This window comes from Dendrobates tinctorius, unplaced genomic scaffold (genome assembly GCF_039654945.1).
Source record: "Dendrobates tinctorius isolate UK_male_01 unplaced genomic scaffold, ASM3965494v1 ptg000267l, whole genome shotgun sequence".
Lineage (NCBI taxonomy): Eukaryota > Metazoa > Chordata > Amphibia > Anura > Dendrobatidae > Dendrobates > Dendrobates tinctorius.
The window spans coordinates 643,927-660,197 of NW_027361934.1; the positions used below are offsets into that span (position 1 = coordinate 643,927).

General features: G+C 42.4%; 1 protein-coding gene across 5 annotated transcripts in view; it reads right to left on the minus strand.

Annotated features, from left to right (window-relative positions):
* The window catches only part of ARHGAP17 (Rho GTPase activating protein 17), a 74,434-nt gene that overhangs the window by 28,790 nt on the left and 29,373 nt on the right, over positions 1-16,271 (minus strand). For all 5 annotated transcript variants that reach the window (XM_073559277.1, XM_073559275.1, XM_073559280.1 and 2 more), the window contains exon 2: positions 6,763-6,802. In XM_073559277.1, the coding sequence (XP_073415378.1) occupies positions 6,763-6,802 (40 nt within the window). The remainder of the gene's footprint in view (positions 1-6,762; positions 6,803-16,271) is intronic.

The following is a 16,271-nucleotide window of genomic DNA, read 5'->3' on the forward strand; positions in this document are numbered from 1 at the left end:
GTCACTGTATACATACATTACTGATCCTGAGTTACATCCTGTATTATACTCCAGAGCTGCACTCACTATTCTGCTGGTGCAGTCACTGTGTACATACATTACTGATCCTGAGTTGCATCCTGTATTATACCCCAGAGCTGCACTCACTATTCTGCTGGTGCAGTCACTGTGTACATACATTACATTACTGATCCTGAGTTACATCCTGTATTATACCCCAGAGCTGTACTCACTATTCTGCTGGTGCAGTCACTGAGTCCATACATTACATTACTGATCCTAAGTTACATCCTGTATTATACCCCAGAGCTGCACTCACTATTCTGCTGGTGCAGTCACTGTGTACATACATTACGGATCCTGAGTTACCTCCTGTATTATACTCCAGAGCTGCACTCACTATTCTGCTGGTGCAGTCACTGTGTACATACATTACATTACTGATCCTGAGTTACATCCTGTATTATACCCCAGAGCTGCACTCACTATTCTGCTGGTGCAGTCACTGTGTACATACATTACTGATCCTGCGTTACATCCTGTATTATACTCCAGAGCTGCTCTCACTATTCTGCTGGTGCAGTCACTGTGTCCATACATTACATTACTGATCCTAAGTTACATCCTGTATTATACCCCAGAGCTGCTATCACTATTCTGCTGGTGCAGTCACTGTGTACATACATTACATTACGGATCCTGAGTTACCTCCTGTATTATACTCCAGAGCTGCACTCACTATTCTGCTGGTGCAGTCACTGTGTCCATACATTACATTACTGATCCTGTACTGATCCTAAGTTACATCCTGTATTATACCCCAGAGCTGCACTCACTATTCTGCTGGTGCAGTCACTGTGTACATACAGTACATTACTGATCCTGAGTTACATCCTGTATTATACCCCAGAGTTGCACTCACTATTCTGCTGGTGCAGTCACTGTGTACATACAGTACATTACTGATCCTGAGTTACATCCTGTATTATACTCCAGAGCTGCACTCACTATTCTGCTGGTGCAGTCACTGTGTACATACATTCCATTACTGATCCTGAGTTACACCCTGTATTATACTCCAGAGCTGCACTCACTATTCAGCTGCTGGAGTCACCACATTCCACCCACTAGGAGTATACTTTTTTTTTTTTTTAATAATAATAATAATAATAATAATAATAATAATAATCTTTATTTATATAGCGCCAACATATTCCGCAGCGCTTTACAGTTGAACAGTTTCAAACACAACAGTCATAAGTAACAACGTTAACAATACAATAATTAAAGCGAAATAAGACGACCCTGCTCGTGGAGCTTACAATCTACAATGAGGTGGGGGGATACAAAGCACAGGTTTGTATTTACAATGATGTATTTACAATGACGGTCCAGCCATCTTCAGGGGGTGGGGGTTAGATGGAGATAGTGAATGGGCTACACACACACAAACATGACTTTGATTACTGAATGTGATAGGCCGCTCTGAACAAATGTGTTTTGAGCGAGCGCCTAAAACTATGCAAATTGTGGATGGTCCTAATATTTTGGGGTAGAGCATTCCAGAGGATTGGCGCAGCACGGGAGAAGTCTTGGAGTCGGGAGTGGGAGGTACGGATTAGGGCAGAGGTTAGTCGAAAGTCATTTGCAGAGCGCAGCGGTCGGTTAGGCCGATAGACAGAAATGAGGGAGGAGATGTAAGGGGGTGCTGCACTGTGGAGAGCTTTGTGGGTGAGAACAAGTACTTTGAATTGTACCCTGTAATGAATTGGCAGCCAGTGTAACGACTGGCGAAGAGCGGACGCGTCTGAGAAACGATTAGCCAGATGGACAACCCTGGCTGCTGCATTAAGGATAGACTGGAGAGGGGAGAGTCGAGTGAGAGGGAGGCCAATTAATAGAGCATTACAGTAGTCTAGGCGGGAGTGGATCACAGTTACAGTAAAACAATCGTAGTAAAGCTTTTACCAACCATCTGGAGTTTTGAGTATAGTCTGGTATAACTAATCTGCCTCCTCCTTGTAAAGCAGCAGCTAGACCCTGAAATGTCATAGGATTCAGCAAGGTAACAAGCTGTACCAGGTTCTCAGGGAAGGAATGTGTCCTAATGTGGGAGCCGCCGCAATCTCCATCCAGAATGTGAACAATTCTAAAAGTCACATTCTACAAAGCAACAAAACGCAGACGGAAAAATACTGTACATGTACAGATCCTCATTATAGTAGTTATATTCTTGTACATAGGAGCAGTATTATAGTAGTTATATTCTTGTACATAGGGGGCAGTATTATAGTAGTTATATTCTTGTATATAGGAGCAGTATTATAGTAGTTATATTCTTGTACATAGGGGCAGTATTATAGTAGTTATATTCTTGTACATAGGGGGTAGTATTATAGTAGTTATATTCTTGTACATAGGGGCAGTATTATAGTAGTTATATTCTTGTACATAGGGGCAGTATTATAGTAGTTATATTCTTGTACATAGGGACAGTATTATAGTAGTTATATTCTTGTATATAGGAGCAGTATTATAGTAGTTATATTCTTGTACATAGGAGCAGTATTATAGTAGTTATATTCTTGTACATAGGAGCAATATTATAGTAGTTATATTCTTGTACATAGGGGCAGTATTATAGTAGTTATATTCTTGTACATAGGGGCAGTATTATAGTAGTTATATTCTTGTACATAGGGGCAGTATTATAGTAGTTATATTCTTGTACATAGGGAGCAGTATTATAGTAGTTATATTCTTGTACATAGGGACAGTATTATAGTAGTTATATTCTTGTACATATAGGGGCAGTATTATAGTAGTTATATTCCTGTACATAGGAGGCAGTATTATAGTAGTTATATTCTTGTACATAGGAAGCAGTATTATAGTAGTTATATTCTTGTACATAGGGAGCAGTATTATAGTAGTTATATTCTTGTACATAGGGGGCAGTATTATAGTAGTTATATTCTTGTACATAGGAGCAGTATTATAGTAGTTATATTCTTGTACATAGGAAGCAGTATTATAGTAGTTATATTCTTGTACATAGGAGCAGTATTATAGTAGTTATATTCTTGTACATAGGGGGCAGTATTATAGTAGTTATATTCTTGTACATAGGAGCAGTATTATAGTAGTTATATTCTTGTACATAGGGGCAGTATTATAGTAGTTATATTCTTGTACATAGGGAGCAGTATTATAGTAGTTATATTCTTGTACATAGGGGGCAGTATTATAGTAGTTTTATTCTTGTACATAGGGGGCAGTATTATAGTAGTTATATTCTTGTACATAGGGGGCAGTATTATAGTAGTTACAGTCATATGTAAAAGATTGGGCACCCCTATTAATGTTAACCTTTTTTCTTTATAACAATTTTGGTTTTTGCAACTGCTATTTCAGTTTCATATATCTAATAACTGATGGACTCAGTTATATTTCTGGATTCAAATGAGGTTTATTGTACTAACAGAAAATGTGCAATCTGCATTTTAACAAAATTTGACCGGTGCAAAAGTATGGGCACCTCAACATAAAAGTGACATTAATATTTCATAGATCCTCCTTTTGCAAAAATAACAGCCTCTAGTCGCTTCCTGTAGCTATTAAGGAGTTCCTGGATACTGAATGAAGGTATTTGTGACCATTTCTGTTTACAAAACAATTCCAGTTCAGTTAAGTTTGATGGTCGCCGAGCATGGACAGCCCGCTTCAAATCATCCCACAGATGTTCAATGATATTCAGGTCTGGGGACTGGGATGGCCATTCCAGAACATTGTAATTGTTCCTCTGCATGAATGCCTGAGTAGATTTTGAGCGGTGTTTTGGATCATTGTCTTGCTGAAATATCCATCCCCTGCGTAACTTCAACTTCGTCACTGATTCTTGCACATTATTGTCAAGAATCTGCTGATACTGAGTTGAATCCATGCGACCCTCAACTTTAACAAGATTCCCGATGCCGGAATTAGCCACACAGCCCCAAAGCATGATGGAACCTCCACCAAATTTTACTGTGGGTAGCAAGTGTTTTTCTTGGAATGCTGTGTTTTTTAGCCTCCATGCATAACGCCTTTTTGTATGACCAAACAACTCAATCTTTGTTTCATCAATCCACAGGACCTTCTTCCAAAATGTAACTGGCTTGTCCAAATGTGCTTTTGCAGACCTCAGGCGACTGTTTGTGGCGTGCTTGCAGAAACGGCTTCTTTCGCATCACTCTCCCATACAGCTTCTCCTTGTGCAAAGTGTGCTGTATTGTTGACCAATGCACAGTGACACCATCTGCAGCAAGATGATGCTGCAGGTCTTTGGAGGTGGTCTGTGGATTGTCCTTGACTGTTCTCACCATTCTTCTTCTCTGCCTTTCTGATATTTTTCTTGGCCTGCCACTTCTGGGCTTAACAAGAACTGTACCTGTGTTCTTCCATTTCCTTATTATGTTCCTCACAGTGGAAACTGACAGGTTAAATCTCTGAGACAACTTTTTGTATCCTTCCCCTGAAAAGCTATGTTGAATAATCTTTGTTTTCAGATCATTTGAGAGTTGTTTTGAGGAGCCCATGATGCCACTCTTCATAGGAGAATCAAATAGGAGAACTACTTGCAAGTGGCCACCTTAAATACCTTTTCTCATGATTTGATACACCTGGCTATGAAGTTCAAAGCTCAATGAGGTTACAAAACCAATTTAGTGCTTCAGGAAGTCAGTAAAAAGTAGTTAGGAGTGTTCAAATCAAGAAAATGATAAGGGTGCCCATACTTTTGCACCAGTCAAATTTTGTTTAAATGCAGATTGCACATTTTCTGTTAGTACAATAAACCTCATTTGAATCCAGAAATATAACCGAGTCCATCAGTTATTAGATATATGAAACTGAAATAGCTGTTGCAAAAACCAAAATTGTTATAAAGAAAAAAGGTTAACATTAATAGGGGTGCCCAAACTTTTACATATGACTGTATATTCTTGTATATAGGGGCAGTATTATAGTAGTTATATTCTTGTACATAGGAGCAGTATTATAGTAGTTATATTCTTGCACATAGGGGCAGTATTATAGTAGTTATATTCTTGTACATAGGCGCAGTATTATAGTAGTTATATTATTATACATTGGGGGCAGTATTATTTTAGTTTGCCATGTGAACCGTTATCACTACTTATTACTGACTCCTTTATACACAGTAGATTATTTACGAGGAGGAGGTAAAAAAAAACCCCTGAAACAAAGTGAATATTGAATTTGTGCTGTATCCTTGAGAATGACAGAGGCGACATTTAAAAAGGGCCGAATATAAAAAGTACGTTGGAATTTTTATAGTAGTTATATTCTTGTACATAGGAGCAGTATTATAGTAGTTATATTCTTGCACATAGGGGCAGTATTATAGTAGTTATATTCTTGTACATAGGGGCAGTATTATAGTAGTTATATTCTTGTACATAGGGGCAGTATTATAGTAGTTATATTCTTGTACATAGGGGCAGTATTATAGTAGTTATATTCTTGTACATAGGGGGTAGTATTATAGTAGTTATATTCTTGTACATAGGGGGCAGTATTATAGTAGTTATATTCTTGTACATAGGGGCTGTATTATAGTAGTTATATTCTTGTACATAGGCGCAGTACATAGGGGGTAGTATTATAGTAGTTATATTCTTGTATAGTAGTTATATTCTTGTACATAGGGGGCAGTATTATAGTAGTTATATTCTTGTACATAGGGGCTGTATTATAGTAGTTATATTCTTGTACATAGGAGCAGTATTATAGTAGTTATATTCTTGTACATAGGCGCAGTATTATAGTAGTTATATTCTTGTACATAGGCGCAGTATTATAGTAGTTATATTATTATACATTGGGGGCAGTATTATTTTAGTTTGCCATGTGAACCGTTATCACTACTTATTACTGACTCCTTTATACACAGTAGATTATTTACGAGGAGGAGGTAAAAAAAAACCCCTGAAACAAAGTGAATATTGAATTCGTGCTGTATCCTTGAGAATGACAGAGGTGACATTTAAAAAGGGCCGAATATAAAAAGTACGTTGGAATTTTTACAATACTTCTTTTTCAAGTTTCCTCTGTTGATGTGCACTCCTGTCTCAGAAAAAAAAAATATCTATGGACTTTATTTGCACGGCTGGGCGACATTAAATTCAGAATGTTAAAGGCTAGCATAAAAATCTACCCAAAAATCTGAAAAAAGCAGGTTGTAAACAATAGTGACCACCGCCAAACTGTGCCGATGATTAAGCCGGGACAGCCCCACACCCTGCTTGAATTGTAGGAAAGCCAGACGATTGTTCTTCTTCTCTCCCAGCTCCTGTTTGTCACCAGTCTGGAAAGAGTTCAGTAAAAAAGCTGCACAAAAACAAGGCCAGGGCCAAAATTAAACTGCACATAAGGCGCAAAAGAAAAAAAAAAAACGGCTATAAGACTGCAGGTAGCAGCTAAGAGGTGACCTTTCTTGACAAACAGAATTTTTCAGACCCAGTTTGACCAAATGTCACTTAAACCCCCCAGCAGGTGACAATGGCGCCTCTCCCTGTCCGTACGGGTGCGGTAATGCAGGGTGTAACCAGCTGACGGCATCATACATCGCAGGTGAGGGGAGCGCAGCTTTTCTTCTGGAAAGGGAGGAATTGAGGGGTTTGTCGCGCCTTGGTAAGCACACAAGCGAAGGTTGAGGTGCGGACACAGTGTGTGAATGTCGCTCTACGTCAGGTTACTTACAGTTAGGAGGTCATCGCTTAAAACTTCTGTTTTTTCCGCTCTGGAAAAAAAATAATAATCATGTTAGTGTAAGCACAAAATAAAGAAAGTGTCTTCCAAACAGAGCGGAGGTCAGGGGCCGTACGACGACACATACAACATAAATGTTAACACGACGAGACTAACAAGCCGCCTCCGGGACGCAATTCTTATAAACACCCACGGCGATCGCGTGTAGAGCCAGGACCTCGAAGCGAGCGGACGTTTATACATAGCCGATAATCACCAATGGGTCACGAGAATAGCGCTCAGCTGGCCGGACCTGGCATAAAAACTCCAAAAGCTGCACGATTCGGGAGCATCTTCGAATTGCGCCAAAGTTGTAATATTTTAAAAACCTCCTTGATTAATAGCGGCTTAACTTCCTATTTCAGGAAATGCACATGAACATTAGCAGCAATGAACAGACACTGTCCACATCAATTATACTGAAGCATCTAATGAGCATTGTGAAGGGAGGGGGGAGCGGGATCAGGACATCACCTATTGTCATTGGTGGATTCTGTGTATAGTAATCGTGCCTCTGATGATAATGAGCCAGCTGAAAACACTTCCTTAAAGTACCAGTACATTTTCTAAAAGATGGCATTCCTTTAAGAAAAAGAGGTCTTGGGGCCTCCTCATGAGTGTAGGATGACAGGTCGTGCGCCGGATGAGTTGCGGCCGCGGTTCGACAGTCAGGGTCGAATAGATGATAAAAACATGGAGGTAAACTGGCCGCACATTGGTAGAGGGACGAATAGTAAACGTAAGCCATTACTAAGTAATTCATTTACACTCCCTCTAAATTTATTCCACAGCTGCCGCGCCTGACTTTTGGCAATATGTGACCCTACCCTCACAGCAAGGTGCCCACCCCCAATAATTAGTATGGGGCATGTATGTACATTACCAAACACGCCGTGATCACCGGTATACCGGCCGAGTAGAGCGCACACAATCGTTCACGCGGCTCTGATCTGCTTTTTTTTGCTAAGTCTTCGCCTATAGAAACACACAATCCACCATGGGGGGCCAATTCCAGTAATAAGACCACATAATGCAACTGCTATTTATGCAATTTCCTCTTTTTAACGCACCTTCATTCTCTGCCTTCAAAATCCTCATAAATGACAAAAACGAAAATATGCGAAATGTTTGCCCGTTGGGCATGCAATAACCGGCATTTCCCGTTCAGTGGACCCGCAGCAGCAGGAGGGGCGGTCGGCCCGACCCTTCGCCGGTGCATACATTTTGCACAGGTTTTAGGTTTCAGCAGTGTATTTATAATGTATGAGCCAGGTCAGAGGAACGCTTCAGAGGAGCACAAGGGAGGGCGTCCGGTGACTGGCTCAGGGGTGACCAGCACAGGGGTGGCCGCCTCGGGGGTGGCCGGCACAGGGGTGATCCGGGAGCAGAGGACACGATGGAGGACTCTGCAGCATGTACCGGAGTCTGGAATGAGTCCAGGCGCTATCCTTCGGCTGGTGTTTTTTTCACAGCTGGAGATGTCAGACATCGACGTACTCTCCTGCACCCATTGAGAACACATGCACATTTAAAGGTTTTTTTTTTAAAAAAAAAAAAAAAAAAAAACACAACACTATCCCCTGGCTTTTAAAAAGAAACTGTTCTTCATTCGCCCTCCCGGGTCTGCAGAGCTGTCAATGTGATGTCAGCGCTGCAGACAATCAAGGAACTTAGCAAATAGATGACACAAGCCATTGCCCAGCACGCTGATTAGCCGCAGCGCTGTGGCAGTAATGTCAGCGCTGCAGCCAATAACAGACATTGGTAGCAGCGGTGGAGACTCTGTGTCGGACCTGGGGAGGGAGAATAAAGCACGTTTTTAAAAGTAAGGGTAAAAAGGGGGGGTTCCGAAACCGCAAAACCCCTTTAAAGCCCCTTAAAGTTTATACCTTGTGCATAATGGTCCCACTTTTTGGGTTGTATTTCTTTTTAGCTAATGTGGATCATGCACTTTGCTGTAGATTTGAACATCTGCGTGGTGTGAACTTGTCCCTGTAAAGTCCAGAGCGCCTTCTGCAGAGAAGGGGAGGGCCGTATGAAGTTTCCGCCTGTTTCATTACTACGAGTGAAGCAGCAGCTCCCCCCTCCCCCCACACAAGGTGACTCAGTAGTAAAACATTTAAACCTGTTAACATGTTCCAGGTCCGGGATCCACTGTGGAAACCAGCGGTGTCCTGTGAGCGGATCACCGCGGATCGGAGCAGGATTCAGGCACAACGTGCAGAGATCCACACTCTGCATCTAGAATGGAAACTTTTGAAACTTTTTTTTCTTTAAACAGATTTTGGGCCTTTATTTCTCAAGTAATTTTCTAACTTTATTGCTTGAAAATTTGGAACTGTCGCAAAATTTCTCAACTCGTAGCTGCTCAAAAATTTCTTAATTTCTTTATTTTATACCAGTTCTGGATTTTTTTTTTTTTTTTGATATGGGAGTAATGTGGACAGATGGGCGCACAGCAATCCACATAATTACTGCCACAGGAGTGGGGGAAAACTACGACGCCAAACCTGGAGGTGCACGCCCCGTAATGAATTTTGTGCACTTTTAATTAAAACTGGGGGGGCAAATCGGGGTCTGCTTAAAGGGAATCTGCCAACTGGCACGTGCTGCCCATAGATCGTAAATGACAGATTTAAAGGGACAGTGAGAACGAAAAAAAAAAAAAGCGCCCTATGCACTTAAAGCTTTAGGCCTGTTACTGTATTATGGTAGAAATACTCAGAGCGGATTCACAATAATCAGAGTCCAGATCTGCGAAAAATCCTATAAAAATATAAAAAAGTCCAACTCTGCAAAAAGACTTACAGTAGTGAAAATCTCTGTGTCCTACTGAACTTTGCACCAAATAAGGCTTCAATCTATCACCGAGGAGGCTCAGCTATAAAGTTTTATAACTAGTGAACTCGCCTCAAGTTAACCAGTTAACTCCCATTTAGAATGTCCTTTTATATCAGGACAAAAAAAAAAAGTGCTGGTTCTTGGGGGTAGAGAGGAGAACATGAGCAGATCCCTCTCCAGCCCTGGCAGCACGAGGCGGAGCCTGTCTGCAAAGAAGGACTAGGGCGCCACGTCTGTCAGACATTTGTGGCATCCCCCGTGGTTACCCCAGACCTCAAGTCCATCACGGTGGGGTGATCAAAAGTGGAGAATCTCCTTTTAATCACTCTTGATTACGGTGATCAAAGATTAACCCATCGGCGAAATATTCAATCCAAGACATTAGCGCAAGAGATCGACGAGCTGGTGACTCCTCCATAAGTATGTGGCGCTGGAGAATAAGGATTGATCCCAAACAAATCAGCTACCCATAGGACAGGTGATTGTTTGCGGATTTTAGAGGGTCTGGCTGCTGATTTTGAGAATGGGGCTCTGAAATTCTCTCGGCGTTTAGTGGAGGCCGATCATGTTCATCACCGCTCCTTTTATCTATAGGACTGTGAATGAAAGCCATATTAGCGGATATTAAAGGGTCAAAGGTAAAAAAAAAAATGCAGAAAGAGTAAATCTTGATAATGAGAAGATATTAGCAACCCAGAGGTCCATATTATAGGAAAGGTTGAGGCCTCCGCACGGTGATCCAGCCGACAAATAACACCGTCTACGCACATGACGTATTACTTACAGCCAAGCAGATGACACCTGACCGTCACCGAGACCTCAGAAACCTTTACTAGGCGATAAATTCCTTATAGTTTACAGGATGAGATAAAAAAAAACCAAAACATTTTACTGCAAAGTTTTACTATAAAGCTCTCATAATAACCAAGAACCGAAAGCAACGAGTGGAGGTTAAAAGCAGCAATGGTATAGAAAGGGCACTGCCAGAGAAAGTAGCGACATGCAGAAAACGGGCAGTAAGGGCAAAGAACGGCAATGGGAAAAAAAACAGGCACTGCCAGAGAAAGTAGCGACATGCAGAAAACGGGCAGTAAGGGCAAAGAACGGCAATGGGAAAAAAAACAGGCACTGCCAGAGAAAGTAGCGACATGCAGAAAACGGGCAGTAAGGGCAAAGAACGGCAATGGGAAAAAAAACAGGCACTGCCAGAGAAAGTAGCGACATGCAGAAAACGGGCACTAGGGGCGAAGAACGGCAATGGTAAAAACAGGCACTGCCAGAGAAAGTAACTACAAGCAGAAAATGGGCACTAGGGGCGAAGAACGGCAATGGTAAAAACAGGCACTGCCAGAGAAAGTAGCGACATGCAGAAAACGGGCACTAGGGGCGAAGAACGGCAATGGAAAAAACAGGCACTGCCAGAGAAAGTAACTACAAGCAGAAAATGGGCACTAGGGGCGAAGAACGGCAATGGTAAAAACAGGCACTGCCAGAGAAAGTAGCGACATGCAGAAAACGGGCACTAGGGGCGAAGAACGGCAATGGTAAAAACAGGCACTGCCAGAGAAAGTAGCGACATGCAGAAAACGGGCAGTAAGGGCAAAGAACGGCAATGGGAAAAAAAACAGGCACTGCCAGAGAAAGTAGCGACATGCAGAAAACGGGCACTAGGGGCGAAGAACGGCAATGGTAAAAACAGGCACTGCCAGAGAAAGTAACTACAAGCAGAAAATGGGCACTAGGGGCGAAGAACGGCAATGGTAAAAACAGGCACTGCCAGAGAAAGTAGCGACATGCAGAAAACGGGCAGTAAGGGCGAAGAACGGCAATGGGAAAAAAAACAGGCACTGCCAGAGAAAGTAGCGACATGCAGAAAACGTGCACTAGGGGCGAAGAACGGCAATGGTAAAAACAGGCACTGCCAGAGAAAGTAACTACAAGCAGAAAATGGGCACTAGGGGCGAAGAACGGCAATGGTAAAAACAGGCACTGCCAGAGAAAGTAGCGACATGCAGAAAACGGGCAGTAAGGGCGAAGAACGGCAATGGGAAAAAAAACAGGCACTGCCAGAGAAAGTAGCGACATGCAGAAAACGGGCACTAGGGGCGAAGAACGGCAATGGTAAAAACAGGCACTGCCAGAGAAAGTAGCTACATGCAGAAAACGGGCACTAGGGGCGAAGAACGGCAATGGTAAAAACAGGCACTGCCAGAGAAAGTAACTACAAGCAGAAAACGGCAGTAAGGGCGAAGAACGGCAATGGGAAAAAAAACAGGCACTGCCAGAGAAAGTAGCGACATGCAGAAAACGGGCACTAGGGGCGAAGAACGGCAATGGTAAAAAAAAGGCACTGCTAGAGAAAGTAACTACAAGCAGAAAACGGGCAGTAAGGGTGAAGAACGGCAATGGGAAAAAAAACAGGCACTGCCAGAGAAAGTAGCGACATGCAGAAAACGGGCACTAGGGGAGAAGAACGGCAATGGTAAAAACAGGCACTGCCAGAGAAAGTAACTACAAGCAGAAAACGGGCACTAGGGGCTTAGAACGGCAATGGTAAAAACAGGCACTGCCAGAGAAAGTAACTACAAGCAGAAAACGGGCACTTGGGGCGAAGAACGGCAATGGTAAAAAAAAAGGCACTGCCAGAGAAAGTAACTACAAGCAGAAAACGGGCACTAGGGGAGAAGAACGGCAATGGTAAAAAAAACAGGCACTGCCAGAGAAAGTAACTACAAGCAGAAAATGGGCAGTAGGGGCGAAGAACGGGAATGGTAAAAACGCACAGCCAGAGAGAAAGAGTATGTGAAGAAACGGGCAGTAGGGGTGAAGGGCAGCAATGGAGCAGCAATGGTATATAAAGGACACTGCTAAACAAAGTAACTACATGCAGAAAACAGGCACAAGGGGCGAAGAGCAGCAAAAGGTAAAAAGTCACAGCCAGAGAAAGTAATCTTGTGGAGAAAACGGGCAGCAGGAGCTAAGAGCAGCAATGGTATAGAAAGAGGACACTGCCAAAGAGAGAAGCTACATGCAGAAAACGGGCACTAGGGGAGAAGAGCAGCAGTGGTAATGGAAGGGCACAGCCAGAGAAAGTGACTGTGTGCAGAATCGGGCAGTAGGGGCGAAGAGCAGAAATGGTAAAAAGGAACAGCCAGAGAAAGTAATCTTGTGCAGAAACTGGGCAGAAGGGGCAAAGAGCTGCAACGGTAAGGGAAGGGCACTGGAAGAAAGAGTAACTATGTGCAGAAACCAAGGTCTAGAGGCGACATCCTTACAATAAAGAAAATGATGTGAAAAACTGACACCCAAATGCCACATTAGATGCCCTTATGCAAAGACTAATTTTTGGCTGAACCCACTGAGGTCAATGAGTTTGGATGATGATCTAATAGGTGGGCGCCATTTCGGCTGTATTGTTCTGATGTCCAGGGATAGTGGGACCATGGCATGAATCAGGACTAAATTCTATACTTCTTCTATAGACTTTGCACTTCTGTAGCTGCTCATCTCTGCTCTGCATTTCTGCCATTCCTCACACGCCGTGTCCTGACCTACTCGGCATTTTCCACAGACAGAACCCGAACTTTAGATAGGAAACGGACGCCGACATGGCTGTGACCTTGGCCGTTTTCCCAAGGACAGAAGTGCGCTGGGAACTGATCTGAGCTCATCAAAAGCGCAAAGACCAAACCTTCCGGGATCTTTCTTACCATTTAAGGCTCTCACCACAGGGTTACCCGAAGCGGAAGAAACATTAAAAAAAAAAAAGAAAAAAAAAATCTATAAAACAAGAAAGAAGCGGTGGGAAAAGGTAAAAATCAACATCATATGTCTCCCAGACTCTGCAGCAAAAAAATTACAAAACAGCCGCAGTCACATTGTTGTACTTTTCACTTCCTGTTTAGAGCCAAACATCATTTCTGTTCCTGTGCGAAGGACAAGTCAAAACCTCCACGACGCAGGCCGCGTCCAGGACACTTACTGGAAATAACACAGCGAGACAAAAAAAAAAAAATAATAATTTAGAGGAAGTGGACGGCTTTCCCTTCCCTTGTCTGGAAGTCAACCCACTTCACCGGTCTCCGAAAGACTTGGGCAGAGGTCATGTGATTAGTTAAAAAAAAATTTAACTTGTACCAATTATTGCAAAAAAAAAATTCTCCCTCCCCTTTTCCTTAGGGCTTCTGAATGTCAGATCATTTCATACAAGGCCACACTGGGTACGTTTTTCAGCTGCAAAAGCAGATCAGCTTTTTAAAAAACTGCATCACCTGAAAGGTTTTTGAGCTCATAGATAATGTTTTCAATAGGAAAAGCAGATTAGAAATCTGCTCTATCTATATATCCATTTATCCATATCTGTCTCCATATCTTATCTGTACCAAAAAGAATGAAAGCCGGGTAGCACACAGACTAACACTTTTTTTTTTTTTAGCACCAGTCAGGTACACCTCATAGCTGCCCAAAAGGACACCCGGGACAGGCATTGCTCGTCTTCAGTAACACATCAACATCAATTGATAGTTGGAATAAGTAGACTGCATTCATCACCACATCTTCTTAAGGTGCAGGCTTTATTTTCAAGTGTAGGGGTGTGCAGTATAAGGTTCTGCAGCAACTGAGGTGTGCAGTATGAGATTCTGCAGAACAGTATGAGGTTCTGCCCCCCCTCTAGTTTCGATCCTGGCTAAAACCGTTTCTTATAGATATGGTGAACCCTCAGGTAAAGGAGGTTTTACACATAGCGATATCGCTAACAATATCGCTAAACCATCACCGATTTGGTGACGCAGCAGCGATATCGCTATGTGTGATACTTACCTCCGACCGGCTCCCCCGCTGGCTATCGCTGATCGCGCGAGATCGCGCAGCTCCATTTCTCGTCGTCTGCTTCCTGCTGTCGCCGACGAGCGACGCGTGGACGCGGGCGGTAGGTCGTCAGGATCACTGGGTGTGAAAGGTAAGTAACAACCTCTAGATCGTTGCTGCATCGCTGTGAGATCTTCAGGTGTGAAAGCTCACTAGCGATCATTTAGCGATGCACCAGCGATCCTGACCGGGTCATATCGCTGGTCGGGATCGCTGGTGCATCGCTAAATGTAAAGGGGCCTTAACCCTAAATGAAGGTCAATGGACACAGGTGGCTGAATTGAAGGAATTGCTTAATCACCTATTTACCGTGACTAAAAAATTACAAGCTGAGGATTTAACTCCTGGCATTTTCATAAGGGAGTGGAAGAACTTGCTATTTTGCCTGTCCCAAAGAAGAGATTTAATTGCAGAAGGCATTTCTGCTTCAGTGAAACGGAGAGAGACACAGCTATTGGAAAATAAAATTTTTCTGGCAGCTGTTTATGTGGACCCAAGTCATCGTATACTGCTTGATGATCAACAGCTTACTAAAGGAAAAGAAGCTCTGACTGAGGTAGCAGTTAGGATGAGTGGCCTACAGGAGGACTGCCAGGCGCAAGAGGACTTGGGTCCTGACAGTGCTACTGCTGTCATATCTTCATCCTCATCAGATGAGGAGTTTGACTTTGACAAGTATTTGGATGATACGGAGCAGGCAAAGCGTTGCCGCAAGGAAAAAGACTTCACTCCGTCTCCTATAGCAGCAGATTGACCATATTTCAGCAAAATGTTTCACTTGCTCTCAAAGAAAAAGAAAAATTCAACTGTTCATCAAAACTGACTGTGCACGAGGCAATTCCTTTATACCCGGAAATTGTTAGAGATGTTGCCCATGTGGTTACGGCTTTGCCTCCAATCCAAGTTACTGTAGAGAGGTTGTTCTCTGGTCTTAAAATTATTAGGTCAGATTTGAGGTCATCTATGAAGGAGGATCTGATGGAGTCAGTTCTATTTCTTAGGACAAATTCATAGACTGCACAAATGTTATTTAGTATGTTTTTGTTGAAAACTGTTTTTTGCCACTTACATAGTTTATTACATAGTGTTATATATATATATATACACACACACACATACACTGTATATACGATATATATATATGTAATCGATATTACATAGTGTATTACATATTTACAATTTATTACAGTTTTTTGTGTTCTAAAGTTGTATTCCAATAAATATATATTATGTTCTATCTAAATGTCTTGATTATTGTATCATAAAAATGATTAAATGTCTGAGGTTCACATTGTACTACAATAAATTTTTCACTTAAATATAAGCAATATGTGTGGGAGTCGGAGTCACTGTAAGGGAAATTGAGGAGTCGGAGTCGCAGGTTTGGCTTATCGACTCCACAGCCCTGTGTGCCGCAACCTTATAGAAAAGGGAAAATTCGGCAGATGACTGTTTTCGATTGCGTCTCGGATGTCTCGAGATTCCTTCCCATGATACAAATCACATAATCCACTTACACATCTTAATTTGACAATGAATCATTTGAGCAGCGACGGAGCTGTAATCGCTGCTCATTCATCGCTGCTTCTATACCCAAACCACGGAGGCAAAAACTGAAAATATGGCAGAGAATTAGGGGTCCGCCAAAAATACTAAAACAAAAAATGAGGCAGCGCCTGTAAAAAGCGAAAAAAAAAAAAAAAAAAAAAAAATACTGCCATACCTGACTACGATCGAAAATTGTGCAGCGT